Here is a 22621-nt window from a genome sequence, read left to right as displayed (position 1 = left end):
AACTGACTTAAAAATAGCATTTTAGACAGGAAATGTAATTTTTGTCAATTGTAGAATTCATTTAGATATATATATATAAATGTAGATATAGATATTTCGTTTTTTCCACATCATGAACACCTTATTTTTGGAAAATAATATTACTGAGCATGAACTCTTTAAGGATTGAGTAAAATAATCAAAATAAAAATTTCTAAAAACCTGGCAATTTATTAAGGGGAAAAGACTTCAGCAGGATTTGTTATTAACACAATGATGATCTATATATCCTTTCCTATTTTTAAAATGGAAATATTTTCATCAAACAAAACTATGTTCATCATACAAAAACAGGGGCATGTACATAATTTAAGTGAATCAAAACCAGAAACTCTGGAAATTTTGAAAAGTTTACTTTTGAGAAGTTAGAAAATAATAATAGAAGAAATGAATATATATTTTAAAAATATGCAACATATAATTCAACTGTATTCCATTTGCTGTTGGAAATAGCCTAATCTTCATATTCTTAACCATAGGCTTGCTGAATATGATTCTTTTCTGAAGTGAACTTTTCACATTTATTTAGGAAGAAGAGGCCTCACATACAGTTATTTCTGCCTTTGTGGAAGATCTCACAATCCTGCAGAGACCCAGAATTCTTAGGGTCAATACTATGAACAGTATGGAAAACCCCATTGAGAGAAATTCCCAACAAGCATGAATCTATCTCCGAATTTTGTCTCATCTGAGAATTCAGCCAGTATTTTCCTTCATCCTCATTTGTTTTTCTAATTTCCTTCCTAGATAGGTTTTGAGTTAGAACCCAGTGGGCACCTATACAAGGAGAAAAGTTAACAGTTCCTAGTTGGCTAAATCCTGTCATTAGCTGAGCAAATGGGAAGAGACTGTAAAGACCTAACCAATTCCTTCATGGGTCACAGGGCCCATCATCTCTGGTGTCTTGTTTACCACACATCTGCAGGCCTAAAATTCAGACTTGCCCTCTACTTACGTTTTCCTTCTTTATTGGAGTATATATTAAACACAGTAAAAACACACAAATCTTAAGTTACAGCATGATGACTTTTTACGTCTTTATCCACCCATCTAAAAATCGCCCAAATCCAGATTTAGAATGTATCCATCACTCCAGAACTTCCCTTGTGCTCTCTTCCCTGGCAAGAGCCTTCAAAAGGAACTACTACTGCACTGCTTTTATTTTTAAGCTATTTTTTATTTTTAAAAATGTGAATTTGGCGGGGGGGGGATTAGCTTGGTATTATTTTGTTTATCTCTACTGAGATGTAGAAATCGCACCAGAGAAAACTGACACAACATTATACGAAAACATGAACAGGTTTTATCTCCTCTATTCTGGCTTTCCATCTATTTTTGGTGGGTCTTACAGAATTAAATATTTTAATTGAAACTCAGACTTTTTGCTGGCAGATACCACCTAAAGCATATCAGATATGCTCTCCTCTTCGCCATGATCTAAAATATGAAGGCCATTGCACCTGAAGGCGCTGAGCTGAGGCCACCCATGTTCCATTTGATTTTTGTTAAAAAACTCATTTCCTGAAGCATTATTACACATTCCCCCACTGTCACTGCACTTGATATACATGTATTCAGGGTACCCCTGCTCCTGTTTGCACTAGGTAAAGAATATAGTTGCCTTATAGGGGCCTGTGAGTAAGAAGGCTGAGCAACCATTTCTATTTTAAAGGCAAAAAAAATAAAGCACAGGAAGTTAGTCTCCCAAAATCTCATTTCCCTTCCTTATTATTTTCCTGTTCAGTTCACCTTGCCCATAGAACTGGCTCTTGGATTTATATCTTACTGGAAGTTTAAATGATTAATAGATGTAGACATTGTAAACTGTTTCAGTTACCTTTATAGATATTTCTCCCCTATTACAGTGCAAGATCCAAAAGGTCTGGGACTCTCGTTTTTACTATCTAAAACAGTACCTGGCACAGAGTCGATATTCAGTAAATATATGTTGAACAAATGAATGAATCAGCATCCTAGAGCTCTATGGGAGAATTTCAGGCTTTTGTTCTGCGGAAATGGGAAAGGACTAAGGATTTAGAAGAGAGGAACCTGGTCATCTGAGCCCAGAGCATATTGCCAAATTACAAGACAGGCAAAGGAAGCCAGCAAAGTTTGTTTGCCCCTTCCGTAAATTGTTTGCAGATTCTTACTAGAAAGGCGGCAAATGAAGCTGAAGGAACGTCAGGAAGCCCAGTCCACCTGTCCTTGAGCCTTGGGCAGACTGCTGGGTCCACAGCCAGGACTCTTCTCACATTGCTAGAGAGATGCAAATTAATCATTTAACTTTCCATTGTTATGGTGGACAGAAAGCTCCTTGACTCAGGAAGCTACTACTGGTTCATAAAGAACTCAGTGTTAAAAGTTAGTTCATTCCCAGTGAAAAATTGTGGAGGAGAAAAAAGCCATTTTGAAAATGAATTTTCAGGTAGAAATACAAATTTTAATGAGTGATCTACTTGCCTGAAGCAAAGATTGCCATTGCTAGTGTGCTTTTTTGGGAGAGTTGATTCTAATGGTTACAGTAAGTAGTCTGTCTTTCTTGAAGAGGAAGGACTAAGGGATGCTTTTGTGTTTTTCAGGAGAAGCAAGAGAGTCTCTGGTATATTACCATTATTCCTCTGTTGGGGACCACATTTAGCACACTATGTAACACACTGCAAAACTCAGTTGAGGGGACAGGACCTATGGTGAAGTTATTTTTTTTTAACATTAAAATACTTAATAAGGAAAAATAAAAATTTAAGTGATGACAATGATAGTGTTAACAATCATAATTCTCTGAGCACCTGCTGCAGGTCAAGCATTCTTAGTATTTTACAGTCATGGAATACCACACAAGGCAGTGTTCTCTTTGTTTTTGAGATCAGTACATTGAAGCTCAGATGTTAAGCCATTTTTCCAAAGTCACAAAACCATTAAGTGACCAAAGTTAGATTTGAACCCAACTTTAATTGATGTCAGATCCATTTATTATTTTCCACTCTACTACATTTTCTCCTTAGAAAAAAAAAATCTTACTAGTTTATCATCCTCTTTTGTCTACAAAGTGAGCAGATTGGGTTGTAGACACCTCAGTTGCCTTATACCTGCTCAGGGCTATCCCTTTCATTTTTCTTCAGGAATTCAGACTTTTCATGATCTGTTCTTTTTAATTTTTTAAATTTTTAAAAATATTTTTAAAATCTATTTATTCATGAGAGACACACACACACACACACAAAGAGGCAGAGACACAGGCAGAGGAAGAAGTAGGCCCCATGCAGGGAGCCCAATGTGGGATTTGATCCTGGGGACTCCAGGATCACACCTTGGGTCAAAGGCAGGTGCTAAACCGCTGAGCCACCCAGGGATCCCATGATCTGTTCTTTTAAAAAGTCCTGTAGGGGATCCTTGGGTGGCTCAGTGGTTTAGCGCCTGCCTTCAGCCCAGGGCGTGATCCTGGAGTCCTGGGATCGAGTCCCATGTCAGGCTCCTTGCATGGAGCCTGCTTCTCCCTCTGCCTGTGTCTCTGCCTCTCTTTCTCTCTCTCTCTGTGTCTATCATGAATAAATAAAATCTTAAAAAAAAAGAAAATCTAAGAAAAAAAATTAAAAAATAAAAAGTCCTCTAGCCTCTCCTGGTACCTTCACAGAGTAGAAGTGCCATTGACTGGGAATCCAGGGACCTACATGGTAGACCCAGCTTACGCATAAAGAACTATTTGACCTTGACTAAATCTCTGGCCTCTTTCACCATCCACAACCCTATCCCGTTCAAAATTTTTATGATTCTAAACTGTAAGTGAAGGTGACCAGCTCAAAGGATTTCTTCTTATAGGTGAATTTGCACTCTTGAATATAATGAAAAGTTTAAATGCAAGTAATAATCATTCTTAAAATAGGAACTTTTTGGCTATCTGGTTATATAGGTGACATATTTATTGCCCCCATTGGGCTTTGTCATCCAACATCCTAGAACACAATCCATTCTTTTCCCCAAGAACATAAGGATAGCCTTATGATACAATGTAGATTTGTTGAATCTCTCCTCCCAGTTGTACTTTGAAATTTCAGAACCACGTGACTTTCTAATTCCAGGGAGATTTTTAAAATATTTTATTTATTTATTCATGAGACACACACACACACACACACACACACACACACACAGAGGCAGAGACACAGGTAGAGAGAGAAGCAGGCTCCGTGCAGGGAGCCTGACATGGGACTCAATCCCGGGACTCCAGGATCAGGCCCTGGGCTAGAGGTGGCGCTAAACTGCTGAGCCACCCGGGCTGCCCTGCCAGGGAGGTTTGACAGAATTAATCAAGTATCAGTCAAGAGTGTCATCTGAAGCCACCTAGACCTTAAGTGAAAGTAGCCTGGGGGCAAGTTAGAAGTCAAGTTAAAAGTACATCATTAATACAACCCACAGATGGGGAGAGGGGAAGGAAGAGTTAGGGAATCAGTAGATAAAAAGACACTGGTTGTCTGATCAAGATACTCTTTATCATTGTGGGTTTTAAATTCTGATGGGCATAAGTGTCATCTGAAGGGCATCTAAATGTAGGTTCTCAGGCCTTCTTGATAAGTAGCCCAGGTAATACTGATCCTGGTGTCCTGGAGCACATTTTAAGGAGCACTCCTTCAGTATGTCTCAATGGATGACTTAATTAATTACTGTCAACATTATAGATTAAAAGGAGAAAATTTTATTTTATTTTTTTTTAATTTTTATTTATTTATGATAGTCACAGAGAGAGAGAGGCAGAGACACAGGCAGAGGGAGAAGCAGGCTCCATGCACCGGGAGCCTGACGTGGGATTCGATCCCGGGTCTCCAGGATCGCGCCCTGGGCCAAAGGCAGGCGCCAAACCGCTGCGCCACCCAGGGATCCCAAGGAGAAAATTTTAAAAGGGAAATAGAAAGATTGATAAAGAAGTCTGCAATTTTCAGTAATGTTAGCACTGTCTTTGGAAAATATTATTTTCTCCTTAAAACCAGGGCAGGACAGTTAGGCCCAAGTAGGGTTCTATGTGATTGTACCAAGGGTTGTGAGAAGAGGTGTTAATCATGATCTTCAGTCATAATAGAGAGGCATGCTGGTAAAGTCATGGCAATGAAACCAAGATTAGTCCACTAGCAACCAAGAATATGGTGGGTGTGGGGGCGCCTGGGTGGGTCAGATGGTTAAGTGTCCAACTCTTGATTTCAGCTCAGGTCATGATCTCAGGGTCATGGGCTTGAGCACCATGTTGGGTTCTATGTTCCATGGGGAGTCTGCTTGATATTCTCTTTCTCCTCCTTCTCCCTCTGCCCCTCTCCATTTCTCTCTCTTTCTCTCTCTCTCAAATAAATAAATAAATCTTTTAAAAAAATATAGTGGGTGTGGCCAGGAGATTGGGATAGCTTCTAAGAAAGGTAAGAGGACAGCTTCCAGGTGCAGCAGAGAGGAAACCAAATCCATGCTTATTAAAATGTATAAATGTGCAAAGGTAGGCAATGGAACTCAAGTCAGGGCAGTGGCAGTGTATCAGGTTCCTATTCCTGGTCTTTGGACTAGAAAAGCAGCCATTGAGAAATTTCACAGGAAGTTGGGGAGGTAGCTGTACATGCATTGGATGGATGAACCTCAGCTATAAATTCTAAAAAGCTCATGGTACTGGTCAGGAAGGAGGACAGAGCACAGAGTAGGACCACCTCTAGGTTCTCAGTGAGGAGGAATTAGTTTTAAACAGAACTCCACCTAGGTTATAATCTAGCACATCCATTCAGCAATTTTTGACAAGTGTTTATTGGGCACTGTGTATATCAGACACTTGAAATAACAGTTTCTCTCTTGAAGGAGTCATAGTTTAATATTATTAATTTGTTATTTATGTATTATGTGATAATGTATATTAATAGATAATATATATTAATATAATATATATTAATATATATACATATTATTTTAATGGAATATATCCCAAGAGTTGTGCATTTGTTCTTTAAGTTCTTAAAATTGTTTCCAAATCCTCATTTAAAGGATCTTTCCAGATTATATCAATCAGACATAACTGAACTGAATTAAGTATAAGGCTTTTAATTACCTTCTTGCAGCCTAGATAAATGTTCACACTGGTTGGGTAGAAAAGATAACCTACTCTTACAGACCTAGGTGCTGAGGGGGCCCTTTGGGTGTATCAGGGAAGTTAGACTTGTAATAATCATTTGATGCAAAAAAAAAAAAATCATTTGATGCTCCTGAATCAAAACCTGAGGTACGCACAAAAGAATCTTAATCTATGAAGAACAAAAATAATTGGTCCAACTTTGGCAAGGCAGGCAAGGAATGAAATTTTTTAACTCATCTTCTGAAAGCTTTGTAATTAAATGACTGCTTTGAACTCACTCATCATATAAAGCATAGACAAGGATCCTACTCACTCTAGCCCTGAGCTATTCACCTAATCTGTAAGCAAGAAGAGATGTGGCTGAACCTAGAAAGGCTTCCCATATAAGTAAAGATTGAAAATTCATGGTGTGTAAATTATTAGGAGTTCCAGAAAGATCCCAATGCATATCCTTGCTCAAACACCTTCCAACTCTTAGCTGCTACATATAATTAACTAACAGACATTTAGCTAAAGGCTCCCATGACTATTAAGATGCAAATCTAGGGAAAGAATAGTGTTTTAAGTACTGTTAGTCATTTCCTCCTTTGTGTATATGAGTTGATGGATTCTCAGATTCCCTACCAATATCCTCAAGAGCACACTTTGATACTGAGAGTATTAAACGGAAGGATGAAGCTGGATGGAAAACATGGCTCAGAACAGTGTGGCTAGGGGACCAGAAATAAATCATTTTTTCAATATTGTCTAGGGCTGAACCTAAACCCCACATCGGATCTAAGCTGTATGGTTAGACTCTATCCTTTTAGTTAATTTCAAGGAACTATAAGACCTGTCTTTCACTGTTGACCTTGGTATTTGGAGGAGATGAATCACATCACTGCTGGTCCATTGGCTGTTCTGCTCCTCTCCCTTGACTAAAATGCCAGTGACTGACTAGGAAGGTCCATGTTTACCAAACATTATAAAGGCATCACAGAAAATACCCATATGCATTGAGCAATACTAGCTGGGAAGGACAAAAATACAATATCTGTTCCCATCTGTGCCTGGTCCCTTCAGAAAAATGTGCACACATATGGTTGGCCCATGTTAATTAAGTCCAAATATGGATTGGATTCAACTTGGAGAGCAACTGATAAATCTGTGGCTAAAACTTTTCCAAATGCTTTGATATTTCCTGAACAAAAATGTTTTGAAGGTGTTGAATAGGAGAGGGCTAAATTGGACACCACCAAAAAGATCTCAAAGTACCAAAGACTCTACTAATACTGTTCACATCTTACATTTTAAATTTTAAAGTCATTTCATATCTAGTATTTATTTATGCACCCAAATATTCATGAAGATAAAATATTATTAAGTCTGTACATTAGAATAATGAGAGCTGACTTGTCCATGGTCACTGTATAGCAATTTTTTAGCCATTATGTATCTAAAAGTACTATATAATAATTTTCTTAACATTTTGTTTGGGATTATCTTACTTTTGGTAAGAAAAGGGGAACAAATGCTTTTTTTTAATAAATTAATTTTTATTGGTGTTCAATTTACCAACATACAGAAAAACACCCAGTGCTCATCCCGTCAAGTGTCCCCCTCAGTGCCCGTCACCCATTCCCCCCACCCCCTGCCCTCCTCCCCTTCCACCACCCCTAGTTGGTTTCCCAGAGTTAGGAGTCTTTATGTTCTGTCTCCCTTCCTGATATTTCCCACACATTTCTTCTCCCTTCCCTTATATTCCCTTTCAGAACAAATGCTTTTGAACTGCAAATATGGTTGTAAGATAACCAAAGTAACTTTGTATCTGCTAACAGCAGAGAGAAAAGTTGTGTTTGTTAGTATTTTACTTCATTAAGACTTCTATTGTGGTAAGTGGTGGAGAGTACTGGCCACTGTTTCTGGTGGCAAAGGCTGGAGTTAGAATGGAGCCCTGGTCAGGTGGTAGGATGCTCCATTTGAAATCAAGCATAATTCCTCAGTTTACTCTTTTTTTTCCCCTCTTTTTTTTCTCAGTTTACTCTTAACAAGCAGCTAAAGAGGAGATCTGAGCTATTATCTGAAAGAAGATGCAACTATCACTTCTGTTGTGAGCTGAATGCCTCCCAAAGGGAGGAAACTCAAGGCAAGGAGGATATCCATCTACTTGAAACTAGGTATGAAAGGTGAGTGGAGCCTGAGTGTAACAGGTACTGAATAAGGAAATGTCCATGTGTATAAGTTAGGGATCCTAGAGAGAACTATCTCCCCCATTTACTCCCTTTTATCCTACAGCCAAATCAGGGTTATTATGACATTCATTGAACATTTAGTATGAATATGGAACTCAGAAAAACTGCAGATCAAAGAAAGGCTAAATGACTTCTCATGGTCACTTAGTAAGATTGGATTTGAATCCAAGTCTTCCTAAATCTCTGAACTGACATCTTCCCTACCCCCATAGTATTCTGTCTATAATCCCCACCTCACTTATTGCTTTCTATCCTTCATCTAACTGCTCAAATTTAGCAAAATATACCCACTAAAATGAAACATCAAATAAAAGATTTGTTTTATTGTCCTTTGAAAGGAATGATCACTCAGACATGGATGGCCTTGCTTTGAGTGTGTATCATGTATAGAACTTTACATAATTATATATGTCCTTAATTGTCTTTCAATGACTATCCAGTGATAAATGTTGTATTCTCTTCAGTACAGATGTTGGTTTGTAATTTTAAATGCCACAAGCAAGGATAGACTTGTTGGAGAGACTGCTAAGCTTTGAGGATGTACAATTATTTTTCCCATTTTAAAAATGGATTGCCTTTCCCTTGGATTAAGTGTTATGAGAATGTGCTAAAGTAATTCATATGTCTCATAAGAGCCATGGTGATATTATATATATTTACTTTGGGATTAATGCCATCCAGAGAGGCTTTCAAAGGCAGCACTGTGGACCCAGGCAGAGACCCATGTCAACATAAGTTGAACAGAACAGGCTCATTAGGACCTCTGAGTTTCCTTTGGCTTCCCACTGTAAGAAAATTCAGGTAATGAGTAATAGCAGACTAGCCCTTTGACTCTGCTGGCTCACATATACCATGTAATTTCCTTTAGCCTACATATCTAGTTAATAATTGTCCCAGCCAACCATCTTTCCATAATTGTCTAAAAGTATATAAACCCATAATTCATGAATACATTCTAAAATAATATCTCATGGATACTCCTGCTGAGTGAATCAGAGGGTATAAATGATCTAATTTGCAATTGGAGAATTTCTCAATAGGGAGCTCAGTATTGAGTATTTGTTATTGTGAAAACTATATGTTGAATACAAGGTTGCCAATCTACAGGTAGTCCAATCTTCCCTGCCCCACCCCAAAATCAGGTTCCTTTTTCCAAGATTTGGATAGTTAGGTTGTGAGAGAAAGATTCAAAGGTCCAAAAGAAGTGTGAGATAGGCACCTTAAGAATCCTGTCTTGTTTACTCTCAAGCCCTAAGGGACATGAAGGGCTCACTCTTATTTTTTCATCCAGAGGGAGTTTTGTCGTTTGGAAAGGAGACCATTTGGAGTTATAGATGTATGATAGAGCTATAGGGAGCCTCAGATTTCATCTAATCTTTTCTAGTTCAAGCTCATGTTATGGATGAGGAAACCAAGACTCAGAGTGACTGATGGAGTTAGAAGAGGCAATTCTGTGAGCCTGGAGGATACAGTAAATGTTGCAAGGAGTGTGGAGTTCCTGATGCCCTGAGCTACCTCCTCAGTATTCTGTTCTTTGCACCATCACCTTCAGAGCAAACTCTGATGAATGTTAATGCAGTAGAAAGTTACCTCCAGAAGGAGGAAAATCTGGTTGCTGTTGCTAGTCCAATCAGGTAAACAGTCAAGGACAAGTGGTTGTGCCAGCTGCCATGTATTTCATTGCACAGTTCCCTTTTTTCCTCCAAACAAGGGTAAAATCCTAACTCTGTTGCATTTGGGTTTTTTGTTTTTTTTTAAAGATTTTATTTATTTCTTCATGAAAGACAGACACACACACACACACACACACACACACACAGAGAGAGAGAGAGAGAGAGAGAGAGAGGGGCAGAGACACAGGCAGAGGGAGAAGCAGGCCCCATGCAGGGAGCCCAACGCGGGACTCAATCCTGGGTCTCCAGGATCACATCCTGGGCCAAAGGCAGGCGCTAAACCGCTGAGCCACCCAGGCTGCCCCTCTGTTGCATTTGAACCAGTATTATGCCCTTGAGTGTATGTGTATTTCTGAACCCAATCAGGAGCTCGATGGAGATTTCTAGCACTTTAAGAGAGTCTGTCATATACAGAACACAGTTTCTGAACTACTACTTCTACCCTCAGTGGTGCCTTTTTTGAGGATCACTGCTTCCCACCCTCACAACCTTGCTTATTCTAGAAAGAATAGAATCATTGTGGTTTCCATGGCATTTCCCAGCACTTCTCTGAAGACTCACTGCTTAATTCTGATGTGGGCACTTATGTTACAGTCATTAATTATTGCATTAAGTCAAGTCACAAAACTAATGAAGATTTGGACACAGAATTGGAAAATGAGAATGTAATTTTGCCTAGATTATAGGATATAAAGATAAACATGGTTCAAATATGCAAAGAGACAAGAAATCACAGCTTTCATAGCTGCCTTCTAACAGAAAATTTGGGCTTACATGTCTCATCAAAATTGAGAGTAAGGTAATCAAAGTATCACCATTGGTAACATTTAGGCAGGTCTTAGTTCACTGTGCATTTTATTTTCAGCTCTGACATCTAAATAGAGAATTTTCTTTTTTCCTATGCCATAAAAATCATTCTGTAACTAAAGTTAGAATCTTTTGAAGTTCTTGCATCAAGCTGCAGGATGAGTCAAGGATAGGAGGTTATGTGAGAAAAGTTGGCCTTTTATGTGTGTGGGTAGAGTCGGTCATTAGACAGGATTATTTGGGGAGCACCGTTGGATGTCTGTCTAGAAACCTACACTCCACCTACTCTCAGTGGTGCCTTAATCTATCATCAGAGGGAGAGGCATGTCAATCCCCAAGAGTTCTCTATTACAACTCAAGTACTACTGGGAAGGTGGAACACTGAATCATCCACACCTAGCATTATGAATTGAATCAAAAGAGATTAACAACCAAATCACCTCCAATGCCATAAAGGAATAAATTTCAGGTCAGATAACATTTAATGATGAGGGGAGCAGATATCTAGGTGACAAGGGATACTGTTGTGGAGGAACAATCCCATAATTATTTATGCTCTGGAGAACTCTGTGTAGTTGGAGGGTAGCATAAAACCCCTAGGTACTTGGTCAATCAAATAAGAAGACACTGAAGGCAAACAATATTTCCTTACCAACTTTGCCTCAGGTAAAACCATTCTGAAGGCATGCAATAAATCTTAAAGCAGAATTGTTAGTAGTTGGAGGATCATAGCTTTCTTAAGGACCCTTTCCTCTGAAGAAACAAACAAAATTGCTGAATACCCCAGTACAAGAAACATGCATACACTTTAGGGAGATTCGAGGACCTCTTGGAGTTTTCACCTAGCCCTCAGATTAAGAACCCCTACTCTATAGGATTACACTCAAGGAGTGGGTCCATCCTATCCTTAATGTCTGGAATTTGTAGGAATATATTTTGATCAGTTTACTCTTTCTTTGTTTCAGAGACTGGAAGAGAAAGAACAATCAGTATATTACAAGAAAATACCCAGGGCCCTAGAGTATATGGCAATACCACTTTTGACCTGTATGCATATAACATATTGTATTCTATTAATGTTCTTAACCAAATCATCTCTTTTTCAAAGCTGAAGAAATAGAAGTTCAGAGAGTAATAGATTCCCCTAGGTCATACAGCAAGTTCTGAGGCCAGAGACTCAAGCCCAAGGGCGTTTTCCTTTAAAAGGCTTATCTACTATAGTATCAGAAATAATCACGATAGCATTCAACATCATAAGTTTCAGAGTAGGAGCCCCAACGTGTACAGCAAAGTGAAAACTAGGAGATGAAGAACATCTTGTTGCTGAAGTGGAACACACTGCAAAATTAAATCAGCAGCATAGTGTTGATGACCAAGCATATGTCTACTAAATCTAGTGGGACAAAAATGTATGAAAGCAAAAACAGTGAGGTAATTCCCTCCATTCTTCCAAAAACGGTAGCCATTTGTTGATCACGTTAACAAATGTAGGAAAAAGCTACTGATTCAAGTTGTAGCAACTGTGATTTAAGTTATATAAGAAAGAATTTCTGCATAATGCTAGAGTAACTTATTGAAGGATCCAAAGAGAGAATATAAAGTCTCCTTCTCTGAGGGTTTTTAAAACTAGCAGGAGTTCTCAACAGGTTGCCTGAAGGTAAGGAAGTTGACTTAATACCCTTAATTATTCTCTTCAGCCCTTTCATCCCTGGGATAGTAAAATTTTTCAGAAAGTCGACATGCTATATAAGCAACATACGCTGTATAAAACTATCAAATAGGGGCACCTGGGTGGCTCAGAGGTTGAGCGTCTGCCTTTGGCTCAGGGTGTGATCCCTGAGTCCCAGGATCAAGTCCCACATCGGGCTTCCTGTATGGAGCCTGCTTCTCTCTCTGCCTATGTCTCTCTGTCTCTCTCTTTGTGTCTCTCATGAATAAGTAAATACATAAATCTTAAAAAAAAACTATCAAATAGATCTTGAAATTGTTGCACCTTGACTTGATAGTCACTTGTTGCACTCTGACTTTAAACAGTCTTTTCAGACATTTGCAAAATCTGAAGATACTTTCTGTTCTCATCTTAAATCTTACATTCTTCCTCCCATAGTTCTTTGAAAAATGAGTCTCAAAAGGCTTGTTTCAAAATGACATGTCTTTCGAATTGTATTTATTTGTGTCTTTGGACTTAAGTTGGGGCAAATGAAGAATTAATGTGGGATAGGAGATGATAGCATTGAAATAGAAGTTAAGAACTTTGATTTTTGGCTAGGTTTCCTATTTATGGGCTCCATTATTTTACCTCACCTAACTTGCTGAAAGAAGTCACTTCCTCATTGGTAAAACAAGAGTGTTGGATGAGATTATTTTGTAGTGTAATACCTTCAATATAAAAAAGTAATCCTATGCTTCTATGAAAGTCAGAATGCTGGCAGAAAATTCTCAGAAGCGATGGAAAGTAAAGGAAGAAAACAAATATTAGCAAAGACATTGTGGACAAGTGAGACAAGCTGCTCCTCTCCAAAAATACCTTGTCCTTTTTTCTTTCATATTGTACACCATATGCTATGGTACCCTGAATTTTATTACAATCCATTATATTCAATCCAACAAATATTGTTTGAGCAATAATATGTACAATACTCGAGGCTTACCTCACTATTCCACTATGAATTCAGACCTTTTTAAGTAATATGAATTCGGAATTTGACTGTCTCTGAAGGGAATGTACAAAACAAGATGTGTGTCCTTGTTTATACTTTGGTCAGGGATGATCAATACTTAATGGAGTGGGTCAACGAAAAACTTAAAAAGAAAACAGAGTAAGATTAAACGTATTAGGGAAGTGAATATTAAAGAAAAAATCAGAAGAGAAGTGGACAAAAATAGATCTGACACTTTTCATCAGCAAAAACTGTGTCCTGCCACACTGGATAGAAATTTTCTTGCAACGAGCCAACACCTTTGGTTCCTATTTAAAAGATTTGTTTGGGAGCATGTGGGTGGCTCAGTCAGTTAAGTGGCTGCCTTTGGCTCAGGTCATGATCCCAGGGTCCTGACCCTGCATCAGGCTCCCTGCTCGATGAGCAGCCTGCTTCTCCCTCTCCACTGCTTGTCTCTCTTATGCTGCCTCTCTCTCAAATAAATAAAAATCTTTAAAAAAATAAATAAAAGATTCGTTTTGAATTTTACTAAAGTACTCCAAGTGTTTGAGCTGCAGGACACTTGTAGAGTTCTGGTCTATTATCCCCTCCTTTTTAAAACTGCTGCTTTTTGGGAAACTTCTCAGGAATGTGACTTTGATTGTTATGAAATAAATGGACCACATAGTTCTCTTCATGTTCTGTTTGACCATCAAAGCCTTAGGTTTTGGTTTCCTTGAGGAGTTAATTTTACTTCTGCTAAGAAAGCTTGGATTTGTTTGTGGATGAAATGTTATCATCTGTTTGTTTTAGGTTCAGAAAATGCAAATATAAAACATCACCACAGAACATTATTTTTTTCAAGTGAACCAATATTTAAGTAATTATTTAAATATGTAGGGTAGAGGCAATTTATTAATTTATTTTTGGTACTTCTTTTGTACCCCTTCCCTTGTGGCTTTTTTAACCCTCTTCATCCTGATTTCTTGTCTCAGGCATCCAACTTTTTCATTCTCACTATTCTTCAGAGGCATCAAATGTACTATCAAAATGAAAATTTCATATCAGCTCCCTACAGCTTAGTATGAATTTAAGTCACTGGATTCCCTCTTCTAGGTGTATTTGCATTGTAAACCTGAGAGTAGAGGGAAAATCCTTCCTAATGCAACATCAGCAGGAATCTTTTCAGCACCTTTTAGACATCACCTGCTTGGCCTTAAACTTGAGTTGGACCTGCAGCTGGGCATAATTAGCACTAATTACTCCTTGCCCTCTAGTTAAATTAGTCCAGTGACTGAAGCGAACAGACATGTAGGTGCCAGCCCCTAAATTCAAAATATTTAAGTCATACATTCACTTGCAAAGTTAGAGCCACTTTTCTTTTCCTTGTTCCTCATTTATTCCTATTACTTAATTTACCTTATACCTGCTTGCCTTGTTTGACTGGAGCCCTTCCAGAGCAGGGACCCTATCTTACTCAGCTCTGTATCTCTAGGCCCAGCACAGTGTCTGGCTCATTGAAAATCCTTCCAGGCAAATAATTAGATTCCTGTAGTTCAAATCTGCCAAGAGTTTTGTTTCTCTAAAATGACATGCCTGGTTCTACACCAAGGGTCTTTCCTCTAATTTCGTAGAATACCTATAATGAAGGAAAAGTCTAAACCAGCCTGCTACAGGACAAACTCTACCTAATCCAAAACAATTGTCAGGGTGTTTCAGAGCTTATAATATGCTACACTGGGGATGAGAGAAGAATTGCCTCTGGATCTAGGTCTGGGGAACATTATGTTCTTCATGGCTCTAGAATGGAAAGGCCTTCATAGAACAAAAGAAAAAAAACCTGGTTTTATTTAAGCAGTGCACGATGCCAGGTATTTACTAGAGCAAATGCCACCCAAGGCCCAGGGGGCTAGCTGGAGCAGCTGATACCCTGTGCTGCTTTTTATAACTCTCCTCCCTAGCACCATGCTCCACATATGTCCCATTTCATCAGGTCACATCAACTTGGGTTGTGCCCAGTACTGCATCTTACACCAAACACATCATCATGTGAAATATTGTGTTTCCTTAAAATTTTTATAAAAATAAAAGTAGAATTCCTTAAAAATAAAGTGGAGGAAGTTTCCTGGTTTTCATGTAAGCAGTGACTTTGCCAGTTTTTACAAATGAGCAACCTCTTTCATTCCACAAGACACTGGGTCTGTTAGCCATCAGCAAACTGAAATCACTCGGTCAGGAGTGGAATGTATGGTACAGATCTAAATTGTATATAGAGTTGTGAAATGAGGTTTTGATGGTAGCGACTCTACAGACTTTTGAAAATTATTTGCAAGGATACAAGCTGCCTATTTTCTTTTGTAATAAGGTTGGAGAGAAAGGGGAAATACTACAAAGGATCTTTAAAATGTCAATATTTATTTAATGTATTATTATCTCTCATATACATTCTCTTGGACCTTTGGGAAGAGTTATAGAAGGTGCAAAATCCAAATGTCTTGGCTTTAAAGAGCTTACTATTGAGAAAGCATGTTAACTTTAAAATACGGGCAGCCATCATTTCATTTATTGAGCACATATACTGTGTCAGGTACTATGGCAAGTGTTTTTATATATGCTGTGTGAGATATTGGCAAATTATGGCCAAACGGCCAAATCTAGCTACCACCTGTTTGTATAAATAAAATTTTATTGAAGCACAGGAACAGTCAATTGTTCGAGTATTGTCTATGGCTGCACATGTGCTACAATGGTAGAGTTGAGTAGTTGTGACAGCGTTGAGACAGTCTGGCCTACAAAACTGAAGTACTTACTGTCTGGACCTTTACAGAAAATAATTGCTGACCTCTCCTCTATATCATTCATTCTCACAAGAATACTTAGAAATAAATATAGTGTTTCCCATTTCATAATTAGGTAACTGAGGGTTATTATATGTTATATATTATGTATATTTATATTATATATAAAATTAGGTAACTAAGGGTTATATGTAAGTTACATAACTTAATGGCAAAGTTTGGATTTGATTCTAGATTATGTGATTCCAAAGTTCCATGTTCTTATGCTAAATTTACATACAGAAATATCCAAAATATGAGGTAGGAAGAAACAAGAGCCTTACAGATTCACAGAGAAACTAGAGTTCAGAAAAGAGAGAGATAATTTTCAGGTTGGGATGTTAAAGATTGTGGAGCAAAAATCCTGAGATTTGTCACTCCCAAGCTCAAACCTAGGAAAAGTTAAGAGATCAAGGTTAAATGTTTAGTTAGAAGCAGATCTGAGATTAGAACTAGTTTTTCACTCATGTAGCCCAAAATATGCTGTCAGTGACCATACTGAGCCATTGAATGTTTTTTTATGTGTGTTTCCATGTTATAGAATGGCAAAATTATTTGAAATGGATAATATACATTATGCTCAATGATTAATTGAACTAAAGGCCTGTACTTCTTTTACTGAAGCAATCAAAATTCCATGTATGCAGGTATTAACATGATATCCACCCATCATCTTACCAAATATATATATTATTTTTCCCCCAAATATATTTGTTGTGAAGAATTACACTTCTGAGACCTTGGGAACCTCTGGCATTCTCACCAACTTTAAGATTCAGATGACAACGAAGAGACCACAAAAGTTAAATATTTATATACATCTTACCCTCCAGAATCAGGAAGCTCTAGGTCAGGAAAAAAATGGAGAAGTGAATAGGTGCAGCCAACAGAAGCTTACCTGATACTGTAGAGTACTTTGCCATTTTTTGAAATTCGAAGCAATTTGTTGTCAGTGGTGACATCATGGAAGTTGGCACCCTTCTCATTGGCAAAAAATAAATCTGGTTTCCAAATGGAGTCCAGCATGGATGGGTCCAAGTCCAGGGAATCATCAGGGTACTCGCTATATGCCAGCCGTGAATCATTCCACTGTTGTCTCAGAAAAATGTTCACTCGGTAGTCCTATAGAAACCCCATGCATAAGAGTTACTTATCACGCAGTCTGGCATAAGAGGTCCATCTACATTTCCCCCTCACTCTTCTCCCTGATTTGGTACAGTATTTGGTGTCTGTACAAACCAGGCTGTGTATATCTTGTTCAAAAATAAACGACTCAGTTCTATTACAAATGGGAACAGAGGGGAGAAAGAAGACTCAACCAAATCAGAACACTAATGGAACAGGTTGAGTTGGTTGAATTTTTTTATGTATAAATTTAAATCATTCATTTTGAGAGGAAGTAAAAGCTGATTTTTCCATTGAAAAAGGTAACCATGAGTAAGAAGTCAGTCTGTGATGGCAGATTGTCAAAACCGATTCATTTTCCAAATCAGAAATGATGTGATCTCTATTCTCATTTTGCTCAGATGCTCTGGGCAGAAGGAACCCACTCTGTAATTTTGGTAGGGGAACTCTTATTATAAAACTCTGACATCTTGAGGCAATATTTTTAAAAATCATCTATGTAAATATTAAGATGCTTCATGTTGACAAGATAATTCCCTAATGCTACTTACTTCTAAAATTCTTAAATATTCTATCATTTCTCTGAAAGGGTATCTACAGTAGTTGTCTTGACACTTTATCAGTACAGAGATCTTTTTCATGTTTTCCTAATCTGAGTACCTTCTGACAGAGGCGTTTCTCCCTATGAGAGACTCAGGTACACCGTGTCATTCCCACTTGATCTGGGAATTTACTTCTTTGCCAGTAAATCAACTTGGGACAGAGACTTGTCTCCTGAGAATTTCTGCTCAAAGGTCTTTAGGTTCATGGAAATTGTTGTTTTGCTTGGTAGATTGAACCCCAGAAGAAGCTTTAACAGTATTCCCTGGTCAAGTGGGACTATGGTTCAGAGTTAATAGTTGTTCAACCCTGACACTTACAGTCATTTAGGGTGATACATACTCCCTTCTTACTCTCTTTCCTTTTCCTTTTTCACCATTTTCTCTATCCCCACATCTTTGGCACCTGGATTTTTGGTCATTGTTTATTGTTCTCTAACAGTGACCAACTTGTCCTGGTTTGCCTCAGAACCTCCCACTTTTAGCCCCAAAATCACACATTCCAGGGACCCACTCAGTCCCAGGCAAAACTGGGATAGTCGGTGACTCTGCTAGGTACAGTGGAGACCACCTCAGGATGGTCAGTTTTGCTTCACTCCCTCAGGGCCAAAAGAAAAAAAATAAGTGGTAAAGATTAGGGCATATAGAAAAGAGCTTTAATCCAGTGTCTTCTATCTAATTACTACACTATCCAAATTCCTAAGATAGTTTTTAAATACAGCCATCCTAATATATCAGGCTGATAGAGTATTTTAGAGGTAGCAATTCTTGCAAATGTGCCCAATGTAGGCTTAAAGAATGCTAATATTCAAATAGTTACTAACTTCTGAAAGTCAGTCAGCAAAAAACCCAGCTCTTTTGGAAAGGCTGAAATTTTTTTTTATAAATTTATTTTTTATTGGTGTTCAGTTTGCCAACATATAGAATAACACCCAGTGCTCATCCTATCACGTGCCCCCCTCAGTGCCCGTCACCCAGTCACCCCCACCCCCTGCCCACCTCCCCTTCCACCACCCCTTGTTCATTTCCCAGAGTTAGGAGTCTCTCATGTTCTGTCTCCCTTTCTGATATTTCCCACATATTTTTTCTCCTTTCCCCTTTATTCCCTTTCACTATTTTTTATAACCTTAAGGTTCTCCATTGTACAAATAAGAACTCTCTGACTTGGAAAATTTTATCAGCTGACTTTTATTTGAGATTATGCATAGCAAGTTTTCAAACCTAAGAGGGCACTATTGTGTGCCTAGTCAGGCTGCCATCCCATCACTGACTCCTCCTGCAAGTGAGTCAAGGAAATGGCAGAACCTCAGAGTTGTTCCCATCATACATTTTCAGAATTGTTCAAAGGGACTAGAGGATTGTAACTGGAAAAAGATTACCAGTTCAGGGTTTCATTAGCAACAGGAGTTACTGGAAATCTTGGAATTTTATGTGAATAAAGACTGAGAATATGTGATATGCAGGCTATTGAAAATGCAATAATCCAACCTAATATATATGCCAGTTTCATGTATCTAGTATATATATACATATATATACTAGATACATGAACTGTGAGCTTTCCTTAAGGTTTTCTGAGGGGAAAAATGCAGGTTCTCCAGGGTTTGACATCTACCCCTGTTATATCCCTCAAACTGAGAGCCAGTTTCACTTAACAAAATTTTGTGTGTGTCTGTGTGCAGAACTTGTTTCAGTAGGAAGTAGGAGAGAAGAGAATCTCAGAGAATTTCATCCCTTAGATAATTCTGGAGGTAGAGAAACTCTTGGATATGAGAAGTAATGACAGCTGGAAATAATAGAAGTGAATGGGTTAAATATCTTAGGCCATTGGGAAGCCAATGAGCCCCCCCCCCCCAAGAAGTAATTGTAGGATGGGAAAGGTGAGAGAAGCCAGATAGACAGCAGTGGGCAGTGAAATCATCAGGAGAACATTATTGCAATCCTCCCTTAAGCCTGAGAATGATTTAAAGCTGTATATTGAGAGACTCTAGAGAATATTACAGGATGACATACAATATGAAAACATTGACCTTTACAAAAAAACTCAATATAAATTTTCACTGCTAATGTACATCTTTTAAAAAAGTCTTTCCATGAGTATTCTTCTCCAGTGTTTCCTCATTTTCTACTTTGAATTTTATATATAGAAAATAATAAAATAAATTCTCCCAGTACTAGAACTTTAAAAAGAGTACTGAATCTTTCATATTGCAATAGAACCATTAAATGTCTTACAGTTAAAATAAATGAATCCTATTTTTAAGCAATAATAAGTAGAAAACTCAGAGTAAAAAATATAGCTTATGCCACAATGATAGGAATTATATGAAATACAACTTTTATTAGATCTTTTGGAATTATTTGTTCTTTATATAAATGTATAGGAATTAAAATTTTCCATAATTTTGTTTATGATGATATACACTATTCTAAAATAAATAGCAACCCTTGAAACCTTTCAGAAAAAGACACCCAAGAAACTAGAGACATAGATATCCAAGGAAAAGATTTTCTGGAGCTGGACCTCTATAATTCTCTCAGTTCACTGTGATTTTCAATGTTGGGTAAAAATTTGACACGTGATTTCTCTGTGTATCATCTCTGTTTATTTTGAGATAAGTTTATTTCCTCATGATATTCCAAACCACATGAAATAGTTAAATTCTTCAGTAGTTTTTCTTTGTCTTTATGTTTGCTTCTAGGTTTAATGAAATATTAAAGGGGGAGTAAATATTGAGAAACATGCTTAAATGTAGACTGCATTTTCTTTTACACTACCTTCTCTCTACAGAGACATATTCTACTTCAAATAAATGTCATATTTCCTTGTATTACAATTTGTTTTCCTATGACTGACACTCTGGATATTAGATTAGGTCATGGAAACATTTGAATTAAAAAATATATAAGTGTAAATACATACATATTTTTTCAAATGCTATGTGTAAGTCATATAATCTTTATTATATTCTTAACACGGGTACTACAGGTACCTACATTCCATACTATTATTTCACATTGAGTTTATCATTTCTAAAGTTTCACTTTTCCTAATACCTTCTAATGCTATGCCTGTGCCACAGATGGTTTCCTTAAATTGAATTATTTTGGTACTACTGTATTTGGTCTAGCATTTGTACACAGAGATTGCCACTCTGTCTCATACGTACTCCAATAAAACTTACTATTATTCTCTTATTATTTTTATCGGTATACATTTTTAATCTAATTATGTTATAAAGTTATCAACCACAAGGATATGCTTTGTTGATTCCTCACAATGCCTATGTGGCCCTTTGGTTTTAACCTCTGGCTGCCCTGCAGTAAAGTTTTCATCCTCCTGAGTCTGTACCAGCTTTGGTATGGGAAGTTAGCCTCAAATTTGAAATTGTGGGGAGGAGTGCTGTTGTTTTATGATGAATTCAGGCTTTAACATTACATTGTTAATTTAGAGACCAAGGTCACCTTATATCTCAGTTTAACAAAATGCCAGGCTTGAGGTAGACTCTTGATTCTTCTTTAAGAAGTCAGAAGTAAGAAATGTAGCTACCTGCCATTCCTGATGAGTTAGTATCTCTTCATGAATTGCTTATCCAACTCTAGAATGAAAGGGAACCCATAATGTTAGTTCAGCAGTTCCAGCACAGCCGGAGTCCTCCTGAGGGGCTGTCTGCCTCTTACCCACTTCCTCAGAAACGTGATTTCAGATCAGAGATAAAGCAACTCTTCACCCTGCAGCAGTAACCAGCAGAGCATATGGAACTTATCTTTTGGGGACATGTTTGGGGGAGGTGGAATCATAATCTGGAGAGACTCTCTGAGTGAACACATTTTATGCACATTCAGCTCTTTCTCTCCTACCTCAAATCTGTTAAATGAGGAGGGAGTCAGGATCTGCTACCGTGGCATGGGTAGTATCCCAGCACCCCGGGTCCAAGTCACATTATATCCACCCACATCCTTTGAGACTATCTCTTTTTCATTTTCTCATGGCCCAGCCTTGGGGAGAACTGCATGCAGATGGTATGCAAATACTCTTGACCTTTACTGACATTATTAATATTCCCAACATATGTCTTTATATCAGGAAAGTAGGAGTTACAAATATACTCCCCATCCTCTAAATTCACTTGCCATCAGCAGCTAAAGAAAAGATAGAAAGAAAAATAAATGGTAAACTGACACTCTCCAAACAAACTATAACCTGTTCCATCATATATCCCTTACTAGTCTTCTAATCTTTTGGAACCACACAAAAAAATTGTTCTACTGAAATCTCACAATACAGAGTCAACTAGCAATGATAATCAACAGATCCTTGTGACTCAATGAAGAAACGTTTATATTTTAAGGGCACCTGGGTAGCTTAGTTGGTTAATCATCTGGCTCTTAATCTCAGCTCAGGTCTTGATCCCAGGGTCATGAGTTCAAGCCCTGGGTTAGGCTCCACACTGGGCATGGAGCCTATGAAAGAAAAGAAAGAAAGAAAGAAAGAAAGAAAGAAAGAAAGAAAGAAAGAAAGAAAGAAAGAAAGATATATATTTTGGAATAGTGTATATCATCATAATAATTCATAA

At 37.8% G+C, this 22621-nt stretch overlaps 1 protein-coding gene across 3 annotated transcripts in view; it reads right to left on the bottom strand.

Annotated features, from left to right (window-relative positions):
* GLRA2 (glycine receptor alpha 2) overlaps positions 1-22621 on the bottom strand; it is a 174328-nt gene that overhangs the window by 103831 nt on the left and 47876 nt on the right. For all 3 annotated transcript variants that reach the window (XM_041741048.1, XM_041741050.1, XM_041741049.1), the window contains one exon: positions 17219-17442. In XM_041741048.1, coding sequence (XP_041596982.1) covers positions 17219-17442 — 224 coding nt within the window. The remainder of the gene's footprint in view (positions 1-17218; positions 17443-22621) is intronic.

The sequence above is a fragment of the Vulpes lagopus genome, chromosome X, assembly GCF_018345385.1.
Source record: "Vulpes lagopus strain Blue_001 chromosome X, ASM1834538v1, whole genome shotgun sequence".
Taxonomy (NCBI): Eukaryota; Metazoa; Chordata; class Mammalia; order Carnivora; family Canidae; genus Vulpes; species Vulpes lagopus.
This window is presented reverse-complemented; position numbering and strand designations above follow the sequence as displayed.